The 16838-nt window shown below is 41.7% G+C and overlaps 1 protein-coding gene across 1 annotated transcript in view; it reads right to left on the reverse strand.

Moving 5' to 3' along the window:
* LOC306763571 (connector enhancer of kinase suppressor of ras 2) overlaps positions 1 to 16838 on the reverse strand; it is a gene marked incomplete at both ends in the record, with an annotated part of 76658 nt that overhangs the window by 33156 nt on the left and 26664 nt on the right. The window contains 6 exons of the mRNA XM_079250413.1: positions 2178 to 2246; positions 2385 to 2444; positions 4673 to 4792; positions 10346 to 10387; positions 12341 to 12428; positions 13093 to 13295. Of these exons, the coding sequence (XP_079106539.1) occupies positions 2178 to 2246; positions 2385 to 2444; positions 4673 to 4792; positions 10346 to 10387; positions 12341 to 12428; positions 13093 to 13295 (582 nt within the window). The remainder of the gene's footprint in view (positions 1 to 2177; positions 2247 to 2384; positions 2445 to 4672; positions 4793 to 10345; positions 10388 to 12340; positions 12429 to 13092; positions 13296 to 16838) is intronic.

Consider the following 16838-nt stretch of genomic DNA (forward strand, 5'->3'; position numbering starts at 1 on the left):
CCTCTTGCTTCTTACTTAATAATTAACACTGACTACATCTACAAGAAAGGTCAGAGCAGACTGTACTTCTTAAGGAAGCAGAGATGGTTTAACGTCTGCACCAAGATGTTTCATATCTTCTATAAGTCTGTTGTGGAGAGTGCAGTCAGCTTTGCAGCATCTGCTGGGGTAGTAGCATCAGAACCAAAGACTTGAAGAGAATCAACAAACTGATCCAGAAAGCTGCTTCTGTGCTTGGAGTAACTCTGGAGCCGCTGGAGCTGATTGTCCAAAGAAGAATGCTGCACAAGCTGATGAAGATGATGGAGGATTCTTCACACCCTCTCCACAACACAGTGATGAAACAACAAAGTGTGTTCAGTGAGAGGCTTCTTCAGGTCCGATGCAAGACTAAAAGATACAGAAGATCATTCCTGCCAGCAGCCATCAGCCTCCGGAACAAGACCTCCTGTAGTTAATTATTATTTACTACAATATTGAATTTCCCTTTGGGGAATAATAAAGTATTTTTCATTTTCATTTTCTTATCTCTGTGCTAAGCTAGGCTAATCTGCAAACTGTCATTTCCAGCTAAAAGAACTGATAATAAAGTGTCAATCTCCCCATCCAACCCACAGAAACAGTTTATTTTCATGATGTAGGAAATCATGCATGACTTCAGTGTGAACTAAACCAGGCTTTGATGAAGCTGAACTTCTGAACCTCTGTTTGATGCAGCAGCAATATATTCAACATTAAAAACAAACATAAAGACAATTTAAGTAACCTAGTTTAAAGCTGTTCTCTTATGCAAATACACAAACTGCTAAGAGAAGCAGGGGGACACCTACCAAAATATTAATAGTGTAAACTGCTGCTGAAGAGATTTTTTTTTTTTTTTTTTTCAAATCCCAGGGGTCTTCATTATTTTCCCAGATGCTATTACCACCACATAATTATGTTGACTCTTCAAACAATCAGTTTGCTATTTGAGCAAATTTCACATTTTACTTCAGAGGAGTAGCTGAGCTAAAAACTGCAAGCTCTGTTTTGAAGTGGCTTTCAAACAAAGCTCATGCATATCCATGAAGACACTACTGTTGATTAACATGTCGGACAGGCCGACGGAGCTGCTTTTCTCGTTCAATATTCACATTAGTTCATTTTCAAATGGGGTGCTTAAGTTGATAAACTCATCAGCTGTGACGTTTGGTTTTCTGAGGATCTATCTCTCTTCCTCACGAGCTCCGTTTGGTACCGAACAGAGAGCTATGCTGACTGGAGACCTCCCTCTGCTGCTTTCCCCCCCATTTTCCCTCATTTTCTTTTCATCTGCTTCCTCTTCTCCCAAAGTCCCCCTTTACTCTCTCCTCCTTTGCCCTGCGCACTCAGCTCTGCCTCCTCTCAGCCTCCTGTGACCACCACGGCCCCGTTTCCCCATCACGCCAACTCACACACCTCTGTTTCCCCCCGCTTATCTCCTCCCCTAGAGTGAGGGATCAGAGTGAGGAGGGGGTCTAGCCGAGGGAGTAATAAAAGGGTCGAAGCTGAGGGAATTGGCAGGGTGCGATCTGCACTGTCACCCTGAGGAGAAAGAGAGATAACACGCGCCTCCGTCATGCGTCAATCAAACGGCTCTACATAGAGCCTGCATGCATTCTTTTGCATGAGCGGCGCCTGCAGACATGTACAAGGAAAACAGAACAGATGTGTGCAGATGGACTCAAACTGTTTCCCCTCTTCTGATATCTCAAAAACAAACTGAAACGAATAGTTTGATCCAGAGCTGACAGTACAAGCACGTGCCGAATCACATGCATTTAAAATGGCTGCTCATTTTTCTGCTTTCCTCCGAGTCAAAGGATGAAGTGCAACTTTTTCTCTTCTGAAACTGGAACATGGATTCAGATTTCAAACCAGACCCTCCCTTCAGGGGTTTAATGCAACAATGGGAACAACTTCCAGGAAGTTAATAATTCACTGGACTGAAGAAAGGCTTGTAATAATCGTCCTATAATCAGTGAGCCTAATTAGCCTAAATAGAAACAACGGCCCAGGACAGGGCACTCCACGGTGGCAGAAGAGGTGACGGTGCAGGTAGATATCATGTGTGTTGATGCAGGAGCTTGCACCATGGAGAACAGCTGGATGTTTGGATGTGCAAACATATGATCCATGTTTGCAGCCCTTAAACTCACCACTGTCTGGTGGTTGACTTGGATCACCTCATCCCCGGCGTGGATCTTCTTACACTGGTCTGCTGGAGACTGTAGAGGGAGAAATGGGATGATGGAACGAGTTTAGTAGACACACAAGCAGTGGGTTTGCTGTCAGGGAGGAACATGAGACCGTAAATTGTGTTTGACGGAGTGTCGAGCTTCCAACCGAGTGAGACAAAAACTCACATTCTCTGTGGTTCCAGTGATGACGTGAAGACCATCGTATGTTGATTTAATATACATCCCCTGAAACGCAAGCACACGCAGACGGTGGGGGACGATTATAAAGCAGAGAAAGTGGAAAAGTACATGATATACTGTATATGTCCTGCATCCCCAGTGGTGGTTCTTGACCAACAGGCTAGGACGAGCTGCTGAAGAGAAAACATTCATGAGAAAATAACCCAACAAAGACAGCTTTCAAGGGTTTTTGCTAATTTAGTATGTAATTAAGAAAGTATTATAAAAGCATTTCAATGACAGTTTATTTTCAAAATAAAATTATTTGACTATATTATTTAAATTTCTGAGTTATTGACATGAAGCAGTTTTTGTCTCAGCATTTCATCTCAGCCCACCCTGAACCCACCCTAAAACCACCCCGTGCACGTCTGTGAATGTGGCCCGGAGGCGTTTTCTGTTCACAGAAATACCAACTTTGACTCGACTGCTGTGAGAGTCGACAGCTTACTAGAATAACTAACACAACAAGACGCTGCTGTACCAAGAGCTTGACTGCTCCTCGCCTCAGGATGGCTTTCGCAGGATTCTGCTTGGTGGCACGAGTCGTGGAGATGTTCATGTTCAGCATGCAGAATGTTTGGACTCGTATTTCTGGATCTTTTGCTCATAAACAGAGTTTTTAACTTGCATTTGGAAGTGCAGAAACATACCGTATTAACTGGCAATAGTTTTCAGATGTGTTGCTGAGTCCAACCAGGGGTTTTTACAACAGATGTGTATTTATTTATTACACATTGCTGCCCAAGGGGCCTGAAGATGTTGGTTGGTTTCGGTTGTGCATAAAGAGTTCCCCTGATCCTGATGACATTAAGAGACTAAATCTGAAAAGTCTCACATGAAGAGCTGTCCATACAGTCTCAACTTTTATGAAATGCTCAGTTTAATCTAAGTCAGTAAACCATGACAATTAATCTAACTGGGTGTCTGCTAATCCACCAGCTGTTCTTTGTTCATTTGTTTTTAACCCCTTAACAATCACCCCTAAAATGACTAAAATGCCTCATAGAATAGTCATTTTGGTTGCTATTGTCGCCTACTTTTAACTAGCACTTGGTAAGCCTTCCAGCTACAACCACAAATGATTTTCCAAACCATATCATCTTCTGTTCATGTGCAGTTTATTACAAAAAAAAAAAAAAAAAATAGAAGAAAAATCCAGGCGAGGGAAAATAAAACTTTCTTGTGTTCCAACTTCGATAACTTTATGCTGGTTACAGTTACAATAAATTTGAAGTTCAGGGTAAAAATTTAGAATATTATCTCTATAGAGAGACCATGCTTTTGAGTGTACTCCAAAGCGCTCATGAACAGGGTCTAATTTATTTTGGGTATGCCTTTTGTGGGCGTTTTTGACATTTCAGGAGGAACTGTTAAGGGGCATTTTAAGCAATTTAAAACCTTTCCTGTCTTTTCTTACCCACATCAAAAGGTTTTTTAAACTAGTTGCTGCCAAAAATAATTCACACTGCAAAACCTCAGCCTTAAAAAACAAGAAAAAAAATTACAAAAATTAGATAAATGTTGCTTAAAAGAAGATAAATTATCTGCCAACATAAAAAGAAAATTTGGCTTGTCAAGACTTCCCAAAACAAGTAAAAAAATACTCTTAAAACAAGAATAATTCTCTGGCATAAAAACTAAGAATTATCTTACCTTTAAAAGAAAAAAAAAGAAAAGCATATGTTTACTCAATTTAAGATTTTTAATCTTCCTTAGATTTCATTTTTTACAGTGCATTTCAAATCTTCTGTTTTTGCTCTATTTTAAATCAAATAAAAGAGAGAATAAAGATCATTTGTTAATCATTGCACTTTCATTCCCTGACAACTTCCACAGCTCCCAAATATTTTTCTTTACAAAGTTGTTTCATGTTACACTTAACATTAAACGACACCTTGATCTCTGTGCAGATGAGACAGAACAGTTTCTTTTCCCACATTTATCCCAATTATTCACTGGATTAACAGTTGAAATGTTTAAGACTTGACTGCAAAGACATTTAAGTTCAGCCTTGACAAAGCTCCATAACATTAAATTGGTTTTATTGGTTTTATTTTTATGAAGACATATGTGTGACTCGACATTGGTTTGTTCCAGATTATTGACAGGTTTAATAATTTTGAGCCAAGTCATTTTACAAATACAACTTCTTGGGCGAAACTGATCACTTTGCTTGTCGTTAAAACATCATGAGTTCATGTTTGTGTGTGAATACTCGAGTGTGCTCTCACCAGCCCCTCGTTGGGCATGATGCTGGTGAGGTGGACCACCTCCAGATGAGCCGACTGAGAGACCAGAGAGTCTGACGACAGAGAGATGATGTGGTCGCATATCCCCGCTAAGGTCTTACACTGGAAACGGAGTTCAAGGTGAAGGGCGCAGAAACAAAACGACAGGGAGAGACACAAACGGAGAAAGACAGAAAGTTTTTGAGATTGGTTTCGGTCCGCGAGGGATGCTGTGACCTAGCTGGAGGAGGTGAAGCAGGCATTTTCATCACACTGTTCCACATCACTACTTCCATCACTCCAGCGCACAAACTGTTTCCTGTCACAGTCTGTCCACAGGCGTCCCCACAAGACACCTTCACCAACAGACAATACATCACCAGCTCCAACCAGCCTGAGGTGCCAAGATGACGTGTTGGAACATCTCAATTACAAAGCCCAGTTTTTTATTTGTCATCTGTCATTTTATTGGAAAACACACAGATCTACCTTTAACATCACTTCCCCATAGCCTGTATGTCTTTTTTAACCGACACATTCATTTTTAATTAAAATGATCTTAGCAACCTTACCTTTTTTGTTCTAAGTTACCCATTTCTCCGGCTATTTGTCTACTTGGTCACAAACACACAATAATTTATCACCAGCAACATCTCTGCCTTCTAATCTTCGCTTTCTGCAGTGGCTTTACAGCGACGGTCATCTTGGTTTTCATGCCTCATAGCGCCGCTGCTTACCGCACACACACAAATATGCAAACACACATGAATGAATATAACAGGCGCACGTACAGGAAAAGATACTGAATGTTTCGCCATATTTGCACAAGCAGCAAGATAGTGATGAACCCTGCAGAAAATAATCTTCTGATCTCAATCCTAATGAGCAATTATCCGATGATAGTTACAAAATGAATAGAAAGGGATACTCGGTGTACACACACACACACACACACACACACACACATCATAGCTCAGAGCCTATGATTCATCCTTGTGAGAGGAAAAGGTGGATAATCTTCAGTGAGCTGGTTCACACACACACACACACACACAAGTAACTCCACTCACACCAGTTTCTGGGTCAGTTATTTGAACATAACAGTGCCTGTTAAGTTTCCTGTTTATACAGACACATTATGTTCTAGTCAGTGTGTGTGCACACACACAACACAGTGGGAAGTTTTCACTTCGAAAACAGACACCAAACTACAGTTTAAGCTTTCCATTTAAAGAAAAAAAACTGTGATAGAAAATAGAAAAGTAAGCTTGTGAGTTAGAGCGACAAAGTTCCCAGGAAGTGACAACGTGACCTTCTTTGATCGTTCCACTAATAGCCTTGACCTGGGATTAGCACGGGAACCAGAGACAAAAGGCCACTCACAGGCGTGGAGATCTAAACTCCTCCGGCGCTCAAACACCCAGCCTTGATCTGACACGCCTCCAGAGCATCAGAGTGCAGATTACAGGGAAGTTAACTTATGTGGCTGGCTGGCATGAGATTTAAGAGCAGCCGAACAGAAAGCCCGACATCGTACACTGCCAAATGGATTAAGCTCTGGCGCAACCCCCGCCACCATCTTCCTTATTCTTTTTCTCTCTTTCAGCACTTTCTTTTGCTAACGCACACCAAGTGTGGTTGCATAATGCATTGCCTGCACATGCATGGTCTCAAACACACACACACACACACACACGCCGAGACATTTGCAAAGATAGAGAGGGGATGAAGGAAAGTGGAAAGGAGAGACAGACCGGCAGGGAGGTGGGTGGGAGGGAGCATCCAGGAGGAAAGGGGAGAAAACAAGGGAAAAGGAAAACACACAACTAGGACAGGGTTACATAATTCCTCTCATCCTTATGCATGCATGCACCTAAAAACACTCGCTCATACACACTTAACGCACCATCAGACACACAGACTCACACATGCTCATGCCCTGTCTCTCGTTCTCTTTCTCACATACACACACACAGAAAAATGCAAACACACACATACGCCGTGTCCATCTGATTGCTGCAGGCTGTAGTCTAGTGCAGAGCAGAGGAGCAGTGAGTTTTGCATTATTGAGCAGAGGCGAACGAACGTAAAACTGCACTACAGTAACCAGCATGAGCCCCATACTGGATATATGACTTACTGTAAGTGTGCCGCAGTAAAACTACGCGCATTTTGGTGTTTAAATGACTGAAGTCATCAATATAACCATGTTAAAAGACAGCTTTAGAGTCAACGAGCAGGCGGTTTGTAAAACCAGGCTCAAAATAGGGTGAAAAATCCTCAGGAGTTGCTGTCATCTGTTATGTGGATGCCTGTCTGGATTATTGTAATATGCATTAAAATACTTTAATGTAGTTGAGCCACAGCTGATTAATGTTACTTTAAATAATCATAAGGATTTTTCTGGGCTTTATCAAAGAAAATGTGCTGTATTTTACACGACCAGGACGATGTGTGAGAGTTGAGCGTTTCAAATCGGAATCTGGAGAGAAAAGTACGAAAAATCCATCTGAATACTTATGATAATGTACTGTTGCATTCCACATGTCATATTCTGTCATCTGAGATTAAATTTTGACTGTAGCACTTAGACGCTTTAATATAAATAAAATATTTTTTCATCTTATGCAGCACATTTGAGCACTTCAATCCAGTTTCCATCTGGAAAGCTCGACTGGATCTCGTCTCTTTAACCATTTATGACCCAACCCATGACAATGGTGAGAGAAGTCCAATTTTTTTTTTTTTTTTTGAATGGTCTCACACATGAACAATTTTTTATTGGGGGGAATTAACATTTATTACCTTGTGATGTGTTAAAATTATTATAGTGTAACCTGCTTCTTCCTGGTATCTGTTAGGGGACTGAAGAGGAGTATCAGGTTGTGTTCAATAAGATTTTGAGCAAAGTTTCCACCATAAAGTGCTGCAAAATGTCTAAGAAACTGTGAATCACATATGACATGTTTGACTTTATAGCAGGGTCCTCGAGGACCTGCAAATGGGAGTTTCCCTGCTGCAACACACCTGACACCATTCAGGCTTAACTAGCAGGCTGGAACAGAGCTTGACATTAAACTCTGCACTAGTCGGATAATTACGCTTTGATTTGAGTGAGGTGTGTTGCAGCAGGGAAACTCCTAACATCTGCAGGGTTGCTGCCCTCGAGGGCTGGACTTGTCCACCCCTGCTTTGCAGGGTTAAGGTTGTGTTATTGTGTTACAATGCAACGGTTGACAGGCTACATCCTTCTTACCTTTTGTGTATTTTACAGCCATGTGAAGTGACTCAGATCTTCATTTACTTTTAGTTTTTCTGAGGTTGGCGCCAGCTCACCTATAGATCAGATCTTCTAGTCCCATGTCTTCACCTGCAAGTTTGCAAGGCTTCAAATTAGAACTCACAACTGACTTCTAATTCTTCCATATTTTGTTTTGTTTCAGTTTATTCTGCTGCTTTCTGTGATTTTAATAATTGATTTCTTTAAAAAAAAAAAAAAAAAAACAGCTTGACGAGATCCTGTTCCAGTGAAGTCGTAACACACCAGACTGAAACCGCACAATTCATCTAATGTGTGTGTGTGTGTGTGTGTGTGTGTGTGTGTGTGTGTGTTTATATCAGCTCCAATGGCCGTGTGTGTGTGTCAGGCAGATAAAATAAGAAGCAAAATTAATTTTAAAAGAAAATTAACAAAAAAACTTAATTGATACTTTATTAATGATGTATTTCTTTATCTTCTGTCAACCCAGGGGTCAACAAAAAGCTCATATTACAATATTTACAGTTAATAAAGTATTTTGAATCTAATTCCTGTTGCATCATTATTGCTGTAAAGCATCAACGATGTACAAAAAGTTTATGCACAATTGTATAAAATCCTGTATTCCACTTATTTGTTGCTACTAACATCAGTGTTGTGTATATGTAAATAGTTTATATGTTTGTACTTGTGGCTACAGACTGCATTGTGTTATTTCAGCTGTTTCGTTGCTTGTTAACACAAATATTTAATCAGCCAATCACATGGCCGCATTTAGTCCTAGACATGGTGAAGAAGCTGAAGTTCAAACTGAGCATCAGAATGAGGAAGAAGGCAGATTGAAGGTTGTTGGTCTGAGTGTTTACTAGGATTTTCACACACAACCATCGCTGGGGTTTACAGAGAAGGTCTGGAGAAGAAAAAATATCCAGTTGATGATGTCAGGAGTCAGAGGAGAACAGATAGACTGGTTGGAGATGATAACAAGACAACAGGAAGTCAAACAAGCACTGGTTCCATCTAAGATCTGCAGAACATCATCTCTGAACACACAACACATCCAGCCTGGAAGCAGATGGTCTCCAGCAGCAGAAGACCACACTGGGTTCCCTCCTGTCAGTAAGAACAGGAAACTGAGGCTACAATTCACACAGACTCACCAGAACTGGACAATAGAAGGTGGTAAAACAGTCTGAGTCTCAATTTCAGCTCCACATTCACATGGTAGGATCTAGATTTGACGGAATTTACATAAAAAAACACAAATCTATCCTACTGTGATTTAACAGCTCAGGCTGCTGCTGGTAGAATGGTGTGGAGGTTCTTGGCCCACTTTGACCTCCCTTAGTACCAACATGACCTGGTTTAACCACCACAGCCTACCTGAGCTTAACAGCTGACCATGTCCATCCCTTTATGAGCACAGGGAAGCATCTTCTGATGGAAACTTCCAGCAGGATGATGCACCATGTTTATTTATTTATTTATCTTTTATTTAACATTTATTTATTGATAGAGGAATAACTCCTTGAGATGCACCATCTTGTTTACAAGGAGGTCCTCTAAACAAAAGTAACAACACAAAACATGATGCACCATGTCACAAAGCTCCCACCATCTCCAACTCATTTGCTGAAATATCACTCTCCACATCATGCAAGGTGCACCCGCGCCAACTGCAAAATGGCAGTTTGGACATCGACATAAACCACAAATTTTAGGGATGATTTATGTAAAGGGGAAAAACCCTGAACTGTCTTCACTGATGCAGATCATCAAATCTGCATCAGAGGGTTTTATATGTTGTTAAATGCTCTGGTACTTTTGTTTGTCTATTTCTGTAAACTCTCCAAGCCCCTCCAACCCCCCTCCCACTACTTTTTATGTGCTTTCACCCAACCTGACCTTCAATGGCAGCGGGAAATGTTCAGGTCTGACTGTCAGCCCAGATCAGACACAAACTGCTCACTCAGTCCCACATATGAACGCAGACAGTTTCCTCTTCATACAAACATGCAAGCACAAAGGCAGCAAAGAGCCTCTCAAAAGCCCTCCAGCTCATTTGCACTTTACAACACACACATTCACACTAAATAAAAATCAAGTATACAAACCAATAAAAAACACAAACACCCACAGAAAATCGATTTCAATCGAAGAGTACTCAAATGTGGCTTTTTAAAAGAAGAAATTTTCCTGAAACAGCTGCACCTTTGGAAGAGGCATGAAATAAATCAGATTTTATGTGGCACAGATTAATTAATAAAAATGTGCTAAATGTGCAGCTTGTGCAAGCAAAAGCATGATTCATCCACATGACTGAAGGAAAATAAGGAGAAGCGAGTTAAGCATCGAATTTAAGTCTTCATGTGGAAAATCATCATGGATGTTTAAGCCTGTGCAGAGCAAATACTTACCACATGAAGAATCTTATTCTCCGTCTCATACACGGTGCAGTCCTGTGCAGAGAGAGGAGGGGAGAGGGACAGAATGCATGAGATGGAGCAGCATCAATATGAATATCCGCACACAGGCTCTAATATCTATTTCCTCCAAATTTAACATGCTGAAAAGAAGGAATGGAGAAAAATTATATGTGCAGCAGGAAGAAACTGATAACTTTTAGAGAACATGAGCTTTCGAGTATTTTGTGTCCAGCAGTTTTTGCATTATGCACTTTGCAATGTACGAGGGTGACACAGTGGATCAACCCAGTTTGGATTTTCTCTGCTTCCTGGAGCGTTCCAGGCCTCCTCAGGATTTAAATACAACATTATTTGAATGTGACAGATTGCTGTTTAACAATAGCTGATAGTTAATCTATTTCTGGGAAAGCGGCCCACTGAATCCACCATGGCAGCAGTAGAAGTGCATGGTAGCAGGTAATTCACACATTTGATGCACTAGTGCAGGCACTGCTGCCACCTTTGTTTCTCTGCACCCCCAGCAGCAGCAGGTTCATTTGGCTTGTTGCAGACCTGTGGTTGCCCTGATCCCTTCAACCCCCCCTCTGGCCGTTGCATGAAGGGATGGGTGTTATCTGCTCAGCTCCAGGACCCAGTGTGGGCACAAGTACAAACACGCTCTCACACACTCTCTAAGCAGCCTCCAACTGTGAGGACATGGATAAGGTCCAAAAGAGCAGACATAGTTTGTGTCCAAACAATAAGATGGCTGCATTGTCAGAGTGTATGCATTCAGCTCCTGCTGTAATGTGTAAGGACACATATGTGTGAATTAGCACGAGGGAGCGATCAAAAGGAGGAGAGGAAATGATGGACCCCCTAGCCAACGCTCCATTTTGGTTTGGGAGGGGGTGAATTCCTAGAGCATGTTCACATCAGCCTTTTTGATCCAAATCAGAGTCCGTTTGCTCGGAAAGTCGCTTCATTTGGGGAAATGTGAAAGCGCCAAGCGAATTCTGATTTGGACCAAAGAAGAGGACTTGGTGAGCCTACAAACGCAGGTCTCGGCCCCTTTCAAGTAGACCAAATACAGGAAGCGGACTACAAAATAAAAGTCACTTCATGCATTGTGGGTAAATACACAGCGATGGCGTTAAGGGTCCTCTGCCTTGTCTGTTGTTCATACTGCGTCCATTGTTGCAGTGTATTTCTGCAGTATACTTCCTTAAGACAAAATAAAAACCCAAAACAGTGATAGTTTTGTCTCTATGTTAAACTTGGAAGTGGAGTTTTCTTCTTCACGTGGGTCTTCTCCTCTCTTTTCCTAAATACTGGTTCATGCCTACACTGATTCAATCCTTGGCTGGGGAGGGGTTTGGTCAGTGGCCTTTCTGTGTGGAGTTTGCATGTTCTCCCCGTGTATGCATGGGTTTGTATGCGTGGGTTCTCTCCAGGTACTCCGGCTTCCTCCCACCATCCAAAGACATGCATGTTAGGTTAATTGGTTACCCATAGGAGTGAGTGTGAGCGTGAGTGGTTGTTTGTCTCTGTGTGGCCCTGTGATGGACTGGCGAGCTGTCCAGGGTGTACCCTGCCTGTCGCCCAAAGCCAGCTGGGATAGGCTCCAGCTTCCCTGAATTGGATTAAGCCGTTCAGAAAATGAATAAATGAATATTCTAATGGTTTGGCTCATTTGACCAAAGTGCAGCGTGAACACAATCTAGGTTCGCATGGATACACCCCCCTACAACTGAGCCGAGTCCTCGATCGGACCGAGTCTGGCAGACTATCCTGATGCGAATTCCCCCATTAGAGCAAGTTCATGAGGTTTTTTATCAAGAGCTGCTCGCCTACAGCAACAGTTACATGATGATGGTTAAAATCTATAGCGCTAACCATACATATTGTTCCAAAAGCACTTTGCTTTTTCTGTTTGCATCATGAGCCTTGCTGTGATCAATACGCATCTATATTAGTGTGTCGTGACTGTATTGTGTGTGAAAGCACCTGCTGTACGATAGTGGTCAGTTCTAGGCAGAGCTGCACTATGTTGTTCTTTAGTAATGAGTACTCTGTCACACTGGCGAACGGAGACCTGAAAAAACAAAGAAAAACAGATGTTCAGATGCAGTGTACATAAAAAAATAACTGGAGCTGGTGTGTTGGTTGCTCGTTGTTTTCCATTTTAATATTTTGCTAATTATATTTAGCTTTTATACTATTCGCTAACAGTTCAAATGACCAGAGAAATCAGTGGTTTGAGGGAAATAAACCAAAGGCTGTTTTCCGCCAAAATACACAAGCAATAGACGAGGACAAACAACAATGTTTGGCTTCATATCACTGCTAGAAGGCAAGGCCACCCAGGGGTCTTAAAAGCTCAATACTGCTTAGCCGTTTCGATTCTCAACTTCATTTTGCCTGATTCAAAAGCTCATGTAAAATTATACCAATACAAAACTATCTTAAATGATACTGTTCTTGAACAAAAGTTGGACAAAATAAAAGGTGCATGTGATAATGTGACAAAACCGTTCATATCTAGTGTCACCACATGGATTCAAATTTAGTTTCATAACAAAAGAAATGTTCTTTTGCTTTCTTTTTCACCGTAAAAAAATATTAATGTTTCCATAAATAATTAAGTAATGTAAAAGTATCTATATAGCTGTACTATCAACTGAGTTGTACAGTCATAGTCTTGGTACTCCTGTAAAATGGACAGTATTTTCTAACAAATCAAAAGATGCAACCCATACCTGTCGAGCCAGGCAAGCAGGTTCTTTGCTGCACCAATTAAATCCACCACTGACGTGAGGAAGTCATTGGGCAGCCTTCGGGATGCTCGTCCATCGTAGTGGCCGCCCCTCCGCCGGCCCAGGATGAAATTCTGGAGGTTCTTGGCTGAAGCGTTCAGCTTGTGGGACAGAGTTCTGAGGTTCTCTGTCTCCAGGCCATAGTTCTAAAAGACAAACAGATTTATTTTCACCAGAACAAGGTCTCATTCATCATACTGTGACAAAGTCACTGATTATATTAATTTGCGCTGCTCAAACACTTGTTATTATTGCATAATGAATAAATATATATTTTCCATTTTTAGGCCGAAATACTTTATCAGCTAACGTGCTAACTTTGACTTAAAGCTTCATCACAAAAGAAGAATAAAAGAAAGAAATCTAATGTCATCAAGAAATTGTGATCAATAAAATCTCACCAGTCTTAAGTAAAATAACCAATTTAGCTTTATGTTGTGTTTGGTGAGTATGCCAACACAAGCTAGTTAGTGTGCTAACCTGAAGCTATTAGCTATCAGCTAACTTCTTAGCTATTGTACAGGGTGGACCTTATCACAGTTTTTAAATATATTTAAAACCCTAAAAAAGTCTGATATGTGTTCAAGTTTCAGAGTGCTTGAAAAACAACAACATCCCTCAATCCTTTCATGAAGCCAAGCTAACCTAGCTACAGAAGTTTATATCATGAGTAAAAACCACAAAACTTTCCCCTAAAAATCCAAACTGCTCATATTAAAAGTTTGATTACAGCATATCAAATATATATTGTTGAGGACAGGTGTTACTGAACAAAAACTTTATAAGAGAACCAGCTGTGTGCACCCAACTGCAATAAACCGGCAAAGTGGAACTAAAACAAAGTGGTAAGCGTATAGAGAGGACAACAACACACAGGTCGGCTAAATGAAATAGGAAGCTAAAGAACACACCAGAGGTGATAACTACAAAATAAAAGTGGAAACCAGAACTAAACATGACAACACCCCAAACCAAAACCATGACAAAAATCTAATTTAAACGTTAGCTAAAGCTAATTAGCAAGTAAGTTTTTATAGACATTGATATTTCACATAGACTCCTGGATGTGTAAAACTAGAGTTACTCAGGGCACTAAATCAATACCTGCAAGCCAGGTTAAAAAGATTTTTTTGTATGTATAAATAAAAACTTTTCGGTCAGGATTGCAGGAAATAATTCCAGCTATTTGTCCTGCCAGTGTACTAAATTTCTCATGAATACATGAACACTGTACAATGACATACAGTTCTCTATATTCTCTAGATACTTAAGTCAGAATAGTCCACCTGAACAAAGTGCAGCTGTGTGACGGGAAAAAATGGTTAAAAACAAGAACAGATTCAAGAAAATAAAGGAGGTAGAGGAGAATGTAATGTTTGATAAATGATCCTGTGTGAAAAATTAAACTGAGCGTAACTTTCAGGTAGTTCATTACAAATGCGTTCGGACTAAAGTTGTTTTTTTCTTTGTTGGGAAAGAGAAAGATGAAAGAATGTCATATGGCGTATTCATTAAAGAAAAAAAAAAAAAAAACATTTCAACAAACTTGAATAATTACTGTAAATACTTTCTGTCATTATTATAATTCTAGGTCTACCTGCTTCAGCTGGTGGTCATAAAATTTGCTTAAGGCCCAGAAATTTTGTAAAAACCTAACTAACCACCCAAAACAATGCGATTCCACTCTCTGACCTTAAAAATAGATGTTTATGACTCTTTTGATGACACGGTAACATTTATTATGGCATTCCTGAAGCCATTGTTTCCTTGAGGCATCAGAAGGCTGAAAAAATGCCATTTATAATTTTGCATTCCAGCTTGGAGCTGAGTTTTGCTTTACACACCATGTCACAAACTATCAGCATATGGCCATTTTGAATATACATGGTAGCTGATACACCAGAGAGATGCAGGGTATTATTGAAGGAAAGGATTAAAGAAAGAAAGTAAAAGACAGTCAGTAAAAAAGTAAAACAGTCAACATTAGAGTGACTTTTACTCGCGGGAGATATCTCCGAGTACAGGTAGGATGCACGAAGGACAGATGTTGTTAAGGGTGCGTCACGAAGAATCTCTTTTTTTTTGTTGTTTTTGTCTTGTCCAGCATTTAGGCAAGCAGAATTATGGTCTGGATGCTGTGTTCTGCTGAGCAAATTTTCTCTGCCAAGGGAAGCTTTATAGATATAATGATCCACTTGACTTTCTGAATTTTCATTTTATTTCTATATTTTTTGTATTATTGTTTGAATTGTAGAGTTTGTACTGCTGGACCAGAGAGGACAGACGAAAGACAGAAAGAGAAAGGAGAAAAAACACCTCATAAGAAAAGTGAAAGAGATAAAGGGAGAGAAAAGGGAGAGAAAAAAAACTAAAAAATAACCCAAAAACAAAAAGAAAAAAACAACCTACAGATGTACATATACACACATACATACACACACATACATATACACACATATGTATACACACACACATATATATATATATATATATATATATATATATATACATATACATATATACATATACACATACATACATATACACACACACCTCTATGCACACACACACACATACATGCGTACAAACATATACGCACTTGCCAGTATTAACACATATACATACACATACAAGCCAACTTTAGATCATAGTAACTAAACTATGAATCTAAAAAGTGAAATATAAATGAGAAACAAACAGAAATGAGAAAACTAGCTGCTGTTAGTGAATGAAACTGCGTGACGACTCGGTGACTGTGTCACATGCAGAACATGCAGAGTGGAACGTGTTCCGGAAAAGGTGATCATGCCAATGTGACCCCCTCCCACACAAAGGCAAGAGGCACGCCAGGAGTACCCCCGAGACCCGGGCCATCGGCAGCCACCCCCAGGCGCAGACCCCAACCACCCCACCCCGGAGCCAGCCATGCACCGACCCAGGAGGCGGCAGAGGGGGGTCCCAGCCAGAGTCCCCCGCAGTCAGGGGGAACAGGCCCCAGCAGGCCCGGACCAGCGAGGACCGGCCCCGCCGGGCACCGGCCACCCAGGGCAGACAGAGCGCGGGCCCCACGGCCCCAAGAGCCCGGAAGCAACCCCCCACCCCCGCAGGCAGAGGGCCCAGCCCACACCGACGGAGGGCCGGGATCCCCAGACCGCCACCTAGCGGCAGCAAGGCCGCACCCCAGCGCACCAGCAGCGCTCCCCGAGCACCAAGACCCTCCCCCATGCACGCACGCACACACACACACACACACACACCACACACACACACATACACGCACACACACACACACACACACACACACACACACACACACACACACACTCACACACCAACATAACCCCACATACCCCCCCCCCCCTCCTATCCCAGCGGCCACCCACTTTCCTAAATTCTTACACTCTGATTCCTCCCCTTACTCCCCCTCTACTCTAACATTCATTCACCACTTTATCCATTGGCTCATGCACGCCCTCACCTTTCTTTCCCAACGTGTCCCCTGTGAGATACCCCCGGGGGAGCAGGGGATAGGAGGGCCCCGATCAGGGCCCCACAACTACCCCCCACCCCTGTCAACGCCCCCCCCACCACTCCACACATGCAGCCAATCCAGCACCACCCAGGGCCAGCAGCAGTCCCACCCCTGCCAGGCCAGCCCAGACCCATGTCCCCTGAACAGCACCACTCCC

This window comes from Telmatherina bonti, assembly GCF_933228915.1.
Source record: "Telmatherina bonti genome assembly, chromosome: 12".
NCBI lineage: Eukaryota > Metazoa > Chordata > Actinopteri > Atheriniformes > Telmatherinidae > Telmatherina > Telmatherina bonti.